General features: G+C 40.9%; 1 protein-coding gene across 9 annotated transcripts in view; it reads right to left on the bottom strand.

Annotated features, from left to right (window-relative positions):
* The window catches only part of GRAMD1C (GRAM domain containing 1C), an 85,621-nt gene that overhangs the window by 22,980 nt on the left and 50,623 nt on the right, over positions 1 to 12,018 (bottom strand). For all 9 annotated transcript variants that reach the window (XM_061628333.1, XM_061628334.1, XM_061628329.1 and 6 more), the window contains 2 exons: positions 5,409 to 5,535; positions 539 to 698 (listed from right to left, as the gene is read on the bottom strand). In XM_061628333.1, coding sequence (XP_061484317.1) covers positions 539 to 698; positions 5,409 to 5,535 — 287 coding nt within the window. The remainder of the gene's footprint in view (positions 1 to 538; positions 699 to 5,408; positions 5,536 to 12,018) is intronic.

Raw genomic sequence — 12,018 nt, 5'->3', positions numbered from 1 at the left:
CCCACTGTTGGAAGGAAGCTTTACAGTTTGTATGGTCTGCCCTGTTCACTAGGCTAGGGGAAGCTATTCCTGGCAGCCTGCTTATGCACTGCATGTGGGAAGAGTTTCTGACATCATTCCAGTGCTCCTGCCATCATCATATGTTGACTGGTGCTTTCCATATAGAACTGATGTGGTGGCATCATCAGTGACCATCATGGTTAGCAGCGGAGTAGACAGAGGCAATGTTGGAATGACGGTTGGAATTGCTACACTAGCTTTGCTTCTAGAGCATTTTTTTTGGTGCTTTCATCAACGCTTCTGTAAGTGCACAAGATGTCAATGATATTATGCTGATGCAAGCTCTGGAGCAGCAGCTACCAGCAAAGCTGGATCACAGGACTAGTCTGCCCATTTGCTACTAGCTTTACTGGCATAAGGGAGCAAATATAGACCCATGGATTGCATTCTTCTACGTTTCCTTTTGATTGCTTACTTCAGCTGTTGCTTCCAGGGCCCAGGTTTTAAGGACTTTATTTATGAAATGGAAACCATTTACCTTCTCCATCACTTTCTGAGGCACTGCTCTTCTCCTGAGAGAAATTCTCATTTAGATCCGGTGACGGTACTGAAAATTTGCGTTGTGCTACATCAGCAGGCTTCCGCAGAGAATTCCTCCTATCCTGTTTATCATAGTGAGGTTCCTCTAGTTCAGCCCCCTAATGAAAGAGAGCATTGTCATAGTCACCCATGCTTATTTTACAATGAACTATAGCTCAAATCCCATTCACAATCCCTGTCTTCCAAAAAAGAAAAAAAGACAGAAAAAGAAAGGAAAAAACTGCTTCCAAAAAAACAACAGATAGAGCTCTTGAACACATAGGTCAAAATATGCATTCTCCATAACAGATTCTAACAGATTTCTAGATGTCTGGATATAAAACAACAAGTGCTATTGTTGCACAATTTCTTTTCATTTCACTGGGGCCTACAAAGAGTTCCCATGCACATCCCATTGAAATTAAGAGAGGGTTAACTAACAGCAGCAGTGCTTTTTATTGTTTCTACTGTCTTCCGTTATATATTTGTAAATAATAATAAAACTGGAAAAAAATATGAACAAGGCTATTCCCGCCCTCAACCCATATAAAGCTGATATAATGTGTGTCTGGTAAGACCATGAACCAAATCTCTAGACACAACCATGAACTCCCAGATGGCAGGACTGAGGCAAGCCACAATCCATTTGTCAGCCTCAGACCTGCATCTATAAAAAGAAGATAATGTTATTGGTCTATATTACAGTGTTGCTGTATGGATTTATGACAGCATATATATGAAGCAGCTGGAGCAAGTGTGAGGAAAAACTGCTATGGAAACACTAATTGTTATAGTAGCTACCAAAAGAAAGTCATTGTCATCATATTTTGAGTAGCACTGGAGCTTTGGGAATTCTAAATTAAAACTATGTGCTGAACAGAATGTTGATATATTTTTAAAATAATGAGAGTTCTTCATAGCAGTAGTTAACAAAACTTCGGCGGTATCAAACACCAAGAAAATGTGGGAAATGTGAGGAATGTGTGAGTGAAAGCAGATAGGGACATTAGATATCATTATATAATTAGCGTTCTGAAATGTGTTGAGCAAAACTCTGGATTTCAAATTAATTATATAGGAATGATCGACTTCCGGGAAGGGTGACTTAGCCTGTGCCTGCTTTTGAGACGGGCTCCTGCCTCAAAAGAAGCTTATTCAGATATATCAGTCAGGTTTTTCTTTTTTTTTGACTGATTAAACTTCTCCCGGGTAGGGAGAAACGAAGAGATTAACCTCAAAGCCTATTTTTGTTGGAACGACCAGATCTCATTAATTTATGGGACGAGGTCCAGCCGACGAAGGTGGGACGGATTTTCAACAGCAAGCTCTATCTGTTAAAGCGAACGTTCATCTTATCTTCTAAGAGAGAACGCACTAACAGGCAAGCACCCTTCTTTCTATATTTTTCTTTTACTTGACTTAAATTGTTGCTGTTTAAAAGAGATTTGCCAGATTGATCGGTTTTTGACATCTCACTGGGGAGCCGTAACTTCTCTCTGCTACGCACTAATTAATAGCTTATCTCTGTTTTTGTTGCAAAAAGCTGTCCTGGATTTGCATTCTAAAGATACACACAGAAGAGGGATTTCTATTCCAGATTTTTATTTTGAAAAATATTATACTGTTTTGAGACTACTCTCTTTTTGGTCTATTTTATTTTGACGAATCTGTTTCTTGACGATTGCCATTAATTGCTTCGATCCTGGGAACTGCATTTTGTTTACTTAACTATTGGAGAGATAAGGCTGTCTGCTCTGTTTATACTGTGATGTCACCAAGTTTGGAGTATTAACCCAATTGTTGCTGAAATAAGAAGTGGTTTTCCTATATTTTTCTTTTAAAATGGCAATTAAGAAAGTGGCTGAGAATCTGGAAATAACTATGTTTCAGAGAATAATGAATGAGATTGAGATAACGAAAATTGAATTGAGTAAAATGAAGCAGGAGATTAAAGATATAAGGGTCCCTGTGAGAGAGGTGACCCTGGAAGGGGTCCCTGTGAGAGAGGAGACCCCGGAGATTGGAATAGGGGTCCCTGTGAGAGAGGAGACCCTGGAGACTGGAATAGGGGTCCCTGTGAGAGAGGAGATCCCGGAGATTGGAACAAACGTGGAACAGGAACAAGATTTGGAGTCTATGGACTTTAGAAATAAAATCTATTGTTTGGAACTCAATGTTATCTCTGAAGAAATTAATGAAGATTCTAGAGATAAAGTTATCAATGGCATGGATTATCTTCTGGACTGGAATGATGTGATGGAGCCCAATATAGAGAAAATCTATGGAATTAACTGCAGCCATGTGACAATGGAAAAACTTTTAAGAGATGACCCAGTGTATTTTGAAAAAAAGAACAGAGATATGATTTTACAGCAGTATTTCAGCAACTTATTTAGAATGGATGGCAAGAAAATATTTGGGATAGAGGTAATTCCCATCAGACTCTTATTATATGACTATGGCTTTGACAGCAAGATTATTATGGAATACTGATAATGGAAGATTGGATATTGAAATTACTGGACTTAACAAGACTACTGAAGATGGAAGATGGAAAATGGAACTAATAGAGATAATAGAACAATGGCTACTGAAATTACTGAACCTAACAGATTCTGATGTGATGGATTAATTGAAATGTTTATTTTGACTATGGTTATGACAATAAGATTATCATAATTAGTAATGAGATGGATTAATCGATATGCTTATCTGGAAAAAAAAATTGATAGATATATTTCTTAAAGAATTGAAACCTCTCTTTGACTTTTTGTGGAAAGAATAAAGTAATGTTTATGAGATTTGATGATTAAGTAAGATAACTACTGGAGGAAAGTGATTTTATAATATGACTTAAGAGACAGGATTGCTATATATTATAGACTTATAACTGATTTGATCTTTGACAAATGGGAAGTCAATATTTTACTCTTTATTTTTTATTTTTTTTTTTTTTCTTCTTTTCTTTTTTTCTTTTTGTTTAACTATTTTTGATTTTGTTTTTTGTCTTTGAATGTTTTATGATTTTGTCTTGTATGTTTTATGAAAATCTGAATAAAAATTATTGAAAAAAAAAAAAAGGAATGATCATCATGCCTTGAAGTGAAGTATTTCCACTGATCTCAATTCAGATTGCACACATAAGTCACAATAATCAGAACAAGGACAATGTAGAGATTCCATTGCTTTTATATCTTATGTTTCTCATATGAATTTTTAAGTTAATGAAACTTCTTCATTAGTGAATAACTGATGTGGCCATATACAGTTCATGATACTCAATAGAAAGTAAATGAACAAATTTCCATTTCCCTTTCAAATCAGGAAAAACATGGCCGCCACAAGTTGCTCCAAAACACTTTTCATAGAGAAATTCTACCATGCGTGTATGGAACAAGGGGGGAGATTCGCTGACAGAGCAACCACCACACCCATTGCTCTGCTGTTTTCCTGTGGGCAGGGTGGGAGGTGACTTTTTCTTTTCCCCTTCCATTTGCTACAGTGGGAGGGGATTCAGTACACCAGCTACAGGGCTCTGTATAGGGATGTAGTGTCTCTGTGGGCATGTGGAGGAAACAAAAAAGCTTTGGACACGGCATAGCCAAAACCACCCCTAACATGCTGTATTTTTCCCCACACTGCTAGCATTTTCTCTGAACTGGTGGAGTGGGGAACAGCCCTTGCGCAATTTCCCATGACCTCTCACCTGGCTTTCCAGTGGGGCTTGGATTACACCCCAAGATAATGAGGGTAAAAGGTATATATCTCCTCTAAAGATGTAATCTTAATTCCTTGAGAGTAAGGCCCATTGAACTCAGAAGGATTACGCTGTAAATCTTCCAGTTCAGGTCAAGCAATTCCTGCAAAACAGCTCTCTGGGACTCATCTAAATTAGTAAACTACCACACTGGTCAACAGTCCATCAAGAGTATGAAAGGGACTAGAAGGCAGATTATTATTTATATTTTTTTTAAAAAAAATTAATTGCCTTTCTGCTAAACACTCAAGGTTTACGTGTCACACAACATATAAATAAAAATTAAACATCTCAGATAAGTAGACTGATGTATATATGCACAAATCTCACCTCATCCAGATTTGCTCAGTGGCCTTCAGCAAGATGCTGTCAGCCTCAGTTGACATTATTCAAGAAGGCAATCAGGAGCTACCTTAGAGATGCAGCAAGGATGAGGAACCTCCAGCCTGAAGGCCAAATGTGGCCCTCCAGGCCTCTCTATCTAGCCCTCAATCCCCTTCCTAGGCCAGCCTTTCCCAACCAGTGTGCCTCCAGATGTTGCTGGACCACAACTCCCATCAGCCCTAGGCTATGCCTTCTCCTTAGGCCATCCCCCTCCCCATCTCCCCAGGCTACAGCTCTTACCAGCCATGCTCTGTGCCCTCCTTGAGTGCTGTCATCTGGCTGGAGGTGATTTATTTGTGCGTATGTGTGTGTGTGTGTGTGTGTGTGTAGGAACTTCTGGTTTTTGTGTGCTGGAATGTAGTATACTGTACAAAAGTAGGAGCCCATTGCTTGACCCGTTTTTAGACCTCTAGCCCTACCCTCCTGTGGCATCTGGTCCTCAGAAGGCTTCCCACAAGGGAATGCGGCCCCTGGGCTGAAAAACGGCTCCCCATCCCTGAATTAAAGGATGAGATAATGAAAGTTTTAAAATATTTTGCATTTTTAAAAATTGGGATGTATACATGAGGCTTCTTATTTCAACCATGAAACCTGATATATCCCTACATAAGAACATAGCATAAACTGTATGTGTGTTCCACGTTCACAGGGCAGCGGGGGGGGGAGCAGATACTCCTTTATAGCTTACTTCTGTCAGTGTGTTTCCATTAAGAGACTCTGTTTCAGCTTCAAGTATCTGAGCAATGGGTTCTCGAATTACACCAGCTGCTTTAGGTGGCTCCTTCTCCCTGGATTCATCACAAAGGCTAGAAGATCTGCCAGAGACAAAAATAGCAATAGAGTTAAAAATGGAAATGGACTGCCTTCAAGTCGATTCTGACTTATGGTGACCTTATGAATAGGGTTTTCATGGTAAGCGGCATTCAGACGTGGTTTACCATTGCCTTCCTCTGAGGCTGAGAGGCAGTGACTGGTCCAAGATCACCCAGTGAGCTTCATGGCTGTGTGGGGATTCGAACCCTGGTCTCCCAGGTCGTAGTCTATTTCACAGACATTGTTAATACATTAGCATTTTGGAACTGCAAAGCACCAAGTGCAACATTTCAGCCTTAAAACATATAGTTTTCCTACCACCACTGAGTCATTTCATTTCTCTTCCTGTACTTTTGAGTAAATATCAGCTTTTCAGTTTTGTGAAAGGTAGCAATACCAGCTTGCGTGACAAGGATAGAAAAGAATGATGCTTTGTTGTATGAGTAGAACACAGAGTTCTTTACCTATGAATTGTTTTTTTCTAAACATCTTCTGTGCAGTCTGAAACGTCAACAAGGATGTTTAAATTCAGGACAGAAGTACAAGTGCTTCCTAATAGACTGAAGTACAAGTGCTTCCTAATAGATGCCTAAGTGCATATGCCCTCCCTCCCAGGTCTTTGCTAGCCACTCTAGATCATTCACCCCCTCTATGGCAGGAAAATAGGTAGGATTTGTAATTGTGTAGTAGACACAGTTTACAGCAGGCAGGGGAACCTCTACCCCACAAGCCAAATTAGGCCTGGCAGGGATCCTAATCTGGCATGTGAGGTATTCCTTCCCTGGCAGGCACACCTACTTGTCCCATATCTGATATCATCTATGATGTCATGTGAGGGACAAGTAAAGATGCAGCTGCAAAGAAACAACTGGGAGCCTTCAAATGCACTCCCAGTTGTTCCTTGGCAAGCAGGGTGTGCATTTGGTGCCTTTTCAATTTAGTGCCAAATGCAAGCCCACCAAAATCGGCTATATTCCAGAGTTCCCAATCACTGCAAAAGTGCAGCTTGATGTCACTGCCAATCAGCTGATCAATGGTGACATCAAGTCCTGACTGCCAATCAGCTGATCAATGATGACATCAAGTGTTGAATCTAACCCAAGCCCAGAAAGGAATGTTCCTCTGCAGTGCACCTTGAGTTCAAGCAGGGCTGCTAAGGAAAAGAGAGACATATGATGCCATGGCCCATGGAGATTGGTGGAGCTTCCCACCCTTAAGTTACAGCTATTTCTGCTTCTTCCTTCATGTTTCTGTCTCTGTCTCTGACTTGGAAAGGAACAGACATTGAAGAAGACTCACTTCAGCATCTGATCAAGTCTGCATACCCAGCCCAAAGCCCTTCTGAAAAATCCATTCAAACGACCGGCTTGATCTTTTTGCCACCCCACTTCTATGGGCATACCATTTCTTACTGTTGCAGTGGACTGGAGCTATTTGGATTGGATTGCTGTTGGAAGCTGCTTATATACTGTGGTGCCAACGGGCTGTTTAGTCTGACTCTTGTAACACAAGGAAATTCTCTCTTCTGATCCACAACAAGCATCTTTGGACAAACAGATTACTCAAGGCTTGGAGTACTATTTATGTATTATTTACAAAATATATTAATTGCTCCATATTTGAACATTTTTGAAGTGATGTACAACAGTTGTACAAAAGCAAATAATGTAAAAAAGTATTAGAGCATGTTGCAGTAAATTGAGTTTTGAGGTTACCAATGCATGAACAACTGTGGTCAAGCTATCCCTGTCCAGGAATGGCTATAGCTGTCTTCACAGCCGAAGATAATAAAAGGCGCTCCTAGCAACCAAGGACACTTGGGCCTCAAGTGACAAAGAAGGATTCAGGAGTAGTTCCAGACTATGTACCTGCTCCTTCAGAGAGAGTGAAACCGCATCCAGAACAGGTAACTGGGCCCATCTCCCAGACACAGTTGCTCACCAACAGTGCCTGCATTTTGCCAGGATTCAGACTCATTTTAATCAGCCCTCATTCAGCCCACTACTACATTCAAATATTTGTCTAGGGCTTGCACACCCACTCCCAATTCAAATGTTATAGAGAAATAGATCAGGCTGTCATCAGCATACTGGTGACAACATTCTCAAAATCCCCCAATGACCATTCCCAATAGCTTCCTATAGATGCTGAATAGCAGTGAAGACAAATAGTGCCCTGCAGCTGACGAACAATCTTACCCAATGCTACTTTCTGAAACCCATCCTGCAGATAGGACTGGAACCACTAAAATTCATTCCCTACAATACCCATCTCCCACAGCCAGTGCAGAAAGATAGCATGGTTAATAGTATGGAAAGCCATTGAGAGATCAAGGATCAAGGTTGCACTCCACTTGTCCCTTCCCCAATAAAAAGTCATCCAACAGGACAACCAAGGCTGATTCAGTTCAGAAACCAGGCCTAAACCCAGACTGGAATAGGTCTGGATAATCAGTATCTTCTAAGAATGCCTGCAGTTGCCCTGCCATAATCATCTTGATCACCTCCCCCCAAAAGAGAAAATTTGTCACAGTGTGGTAGTTATCATACATCACTGGGTCCAGCATGGGTTTCTTGAGGAGCAGTTGTACTACTGCCTCTTTCAAGGCAGCTGGCACCACTCCATCGCACCATGAAGCATTTACCACACCCTGGACCCACCCAGCTGTACCCCCTTAGTTAGCTTTAATCAGTCAAGAGAGGCAAGGGTTGAGAAAGCACATGGTCAGGTGCATCAGTGCAAGCACCCTTGAGCATCTCATCAGGCTATAATAACCAAAACTGATCTCACAAATACAGTAGGGCCCCGCTTATACAGCGGGTTCCGTTCCGGACCCCCGCCATAAAGCAGAACCCATAGACTATAATGGGGCCGTCGCGCAAAAATGATGCGAAAATGTCGCAAAACGTCGCAAAAGAGCAAAAATCGGCTTTAAAATAGAAAACGAAAGCCGCCGCATTAGCGGAACACTGGGAAGTGAAGCGCCGGTAAGCGGGGCCCTACTATACATGGGTAGGTATAGCATTAGACATCTCTCTTGAAACTGTCACAACCGTGTTGTCAAGGTCACTATGAAGACACGTGATTTTATCTTCAAAGTGCTTAACGAAAGAGTGACAGTGGGGCCCAGAACACCACTTACTACTATAAAAGTCAACAAGCCCTGGACAACCCTGAAAAACTCAGCTGGACAGCTACTGGAGGATGTGAAAGATGTAGCAAAATAAGCCTCCTTTGCCAACTTTACTACCACACAGTAGGCACAATTATGGGCTCTCACTCACATTCGGTTGGTTTCACAGAGAGATTTCTGCCGCTTTCACTCTAGCTGTCATCCAGCCTATTTCCCCACTTGTAGCTCCCTAGAGTAACAGGAAGCAGAACACGTTTCACAGTGCCAAAATGAGCACTCAGAAGCTATTATATTGATGGCCCACCACATCTTGCAATTCCACAGTGAGACTAGGGTCTCAGCAGGAATGCCAGCTGAAATTCCCCCAGAGCATTCAGGAATCCATCAGATTTCATTAGTCTCTCAAGCCAGACCATCCAAATGGGCTCCCCTACCCCTGCAGGGGGAATTACTGCCATGAGTCCAAACTTCATCAGGAAAATGTGTGAAAATGACAAAGGTAATACACATGCACACACACCAACTCCAGAGCACTGCCAACATACAACTTCTCCCATTTTTCTGAGCAGATCATTATGGTTCAGGTAGAAAGAAATAATGTCCCACAGACATGAAGTAATAGGACCCTCTCCCTGTTATTAATTAAACTGATTAAGAGAGAAAACGCTGGTGTCCAAGTTCACATTAGGGCAGAATGCAGATACCATCCTCATTGCTTCCTAAAAACTCACCAAATAATTTCTGTTAGGAACTCAGCGAAAGATCACAGCTTGCCATCAGCCTGAAAGGCATCACCATCAATTCATTTTGTACCAAAAATAGATTTTAAAGGCTTTGAAGGCAATCATGGAATTTTCTCAATAAGGGATTAGCAAATTAAGAAAACCTCCCATTGTGAGTTTGGCTGAAACTGCCAAGGAAAAGGATAATCCATGGTCCTTGGAAGTAAAGTAGAAAGTGAAAACTAGGCTCCAAATTACAGGCACTGGAGCACAATGCTCTTCTGCCAGGCCATTTATAGCGTCTGTCCAACTTATTGATATGCAGATCCCATATATGTTTCTAGTATTTTTAGAAGGATGGCCCATTTCTGAAAAAACAGTTGAAAGAACTATTGTAGTCTGCCAGATGCAGATGCTTGATCATCATTGTACAGGATCTTGCCTCTGTACTGGATTATTGTCTCCTTTAACAATAGTGGGAGCAGCTGAATAAGCCAATGTTGATGTGGCCAAAATGGCACAAGCAATGATCACATAGCACTTTCTGTTTTCCATTTCTGCACAATTGTAAACAGTGGGCTGCAACAGTGCAAGATTCTCAAATGGTGGATTCTCCAAGTGGTAGCAAGTAGCATGACCTGATTTAGGATCTGAATTTAAAGTGATATGCCTATGGTACAATTCAACAGCCCAGATTAAATACCGTAAACTAGAATTCCCATTCATGCACACAGAATGCATGCTATCAAGGGTTGTTGTTGTTGTTAAGTGCCTTCAAGTCAGTTACGACTTATGGCAACCTTATGAATCAGCGACCTCCAAGAGCATCTGTCATGAACCACCCTGTTCAGATCTTGTAAGTTCAGGTCTGTGGCTTCCTTTATGGAATCAATCCATCTCTTGTTTGGCCTTCCTCTTTTTCCACTCCCTTCTGTTTTTCCCAGTATTATGGTTTTTTCTAGTGAATCATGATGTGTCCAAAGTATGATAACCTCAGTTTCATCATTTTAGCTTCTAGTGACAGTTCTGGTTTAATTTGTTCTAACACCCAATTATTTGTCTTTTCCGCAGTCCATGGTATGCGCAAAGCTCTCCTCCAGCACCACATTTCAAATGAGTTGATTTTTCTCTTATCCGGGTTTTTCACTGTCCAACTTTCACATCCATACCTAGAGATCAGGAATACCATGGTCTGAATGATCCCGACTTTTGTGTTCAGTGATGCATCTTTACGTTTGAGGACCTTTTCTAGTTCTCTCACAGCTGCCCTCCCCAGTCCTAGCCTTCTTCTGATTTCTTGACTATTGTCTCCATTTTGGTTAAGGACTGTGCCGAGGTATTGATAATTCTTGACAAGTTCAATGTCCTCATTGTCAACTTTAAAGTTACATAAATCTTCTGTTGTCATTACTTTAGTCTTCTTGACATTCAGCTGTAGTCCTGCTTTTGTGCATTCCTCTTGCGCTTTCATCAGCATTCATTTCAAATCATTACTGGTTTCTGCTAAGAGTATGGTATTGTCTGCATATCTTAAATTATGTTTCTCCCTCAGATTTTCACACCTCCTTCACCTTGGTCCAATCCCGCTTTCCATATGATATGTTCTGCGTACAGATTAAACAAATAGGGTGATAAAATACAACCCTGTCTCACACCCTGTCCGATGGGGAACCAATTGGTTTCTCCATATTCTGTCCTTACAGTAGCCTCTTGTCCAGAGTATAGGTTGCGCATCAGGACAATCAGATGCGGTGGCACCCCCATTTCTTTTAAAGCATTCCATAGTTTTTCATGATCTACACAGTCAAAGGCTTTGCTGTAGTCTATAAAGCACAGGGTGATTTTCTTCTGAAATTCCTTGCTCTGTTCCATTATCCAACGTAAGTTTGCGATATGATCTCTGGTGCCTCTTTCCTTTCTAAACCCAGTTTGGACGTCTGGCATTTCTCGCTCCATATACGGTAAGAGCCTTTGTTGTAGAATCTTGAGCATTACTTTACTTGCATGGGATATTAAAGCAATAGTTCAGTAATTACTGCATTCTCTGGGATCCCCTTTCTTTGGAAGTGGGATATATATTGAACGCTCCCAGTCTGTGGGCCATTGTTTAGTTTTCCATATTTCTTGACAAATTTTTGTCAAAATCTGGACAGATTCAGTCTCAGTAGCTTGTAGCAACTCTATTGGTATGCCGTCTATTCCTGGTGATTTGCTTCTTCCAAGAATTTTAAGAGCAGCTTTCACCTCACGTTCTAAAATTTCTGGTTCTTCATCATATGGTTCCTCCGTGAATGAATCTGTCATCTCTTTTATAGAGTTCTGCAGTGTATTGCTTCCATCTTCCTTTTATTTCATCTCAGTCAGTCAGTCAGTGTGTTCCCCTATTGATTATTCAACATCCCTACTCATGGTTTAAATTTCCCTTTCATTTCTCTAATCGTTTGGAATAGGGCTCTTGTTCTTCCCATTTTGTTGTCCTTTTCTATTTCTATACAATAACTATTGTAATAGTTTTCTTTGTCCCTATGTACTAGTCGTTGTATAGTTGCATTTAGGGTTCTGACCGTGTTTCTATCTCCTTTTCCTTTTGCTTTCCTTCTGTCTTTAACCATTTTAAGAGTTTCTTACAG

Source organism: Rhineura floridana, chromosome 5 (genome assembly GCF_030035675.1).
Source record: "Rhineura floridana isolate rRhiFlo1 chromosome 5, rRhiFlo1.hap2, whole genome shotgun sequence".
Taxonomy (NCBI): domain Eukaryota; kingdom Metazoa; phylum Chordata; class Lepidosauria; order Squamata; family Rhineuridae; genus Rhineura; species Rhineura floridana.
Note: the sequence above shows the minus strand (reverse complement) of the source record. Positions and strands in the feature narration are given on the sequence as shown.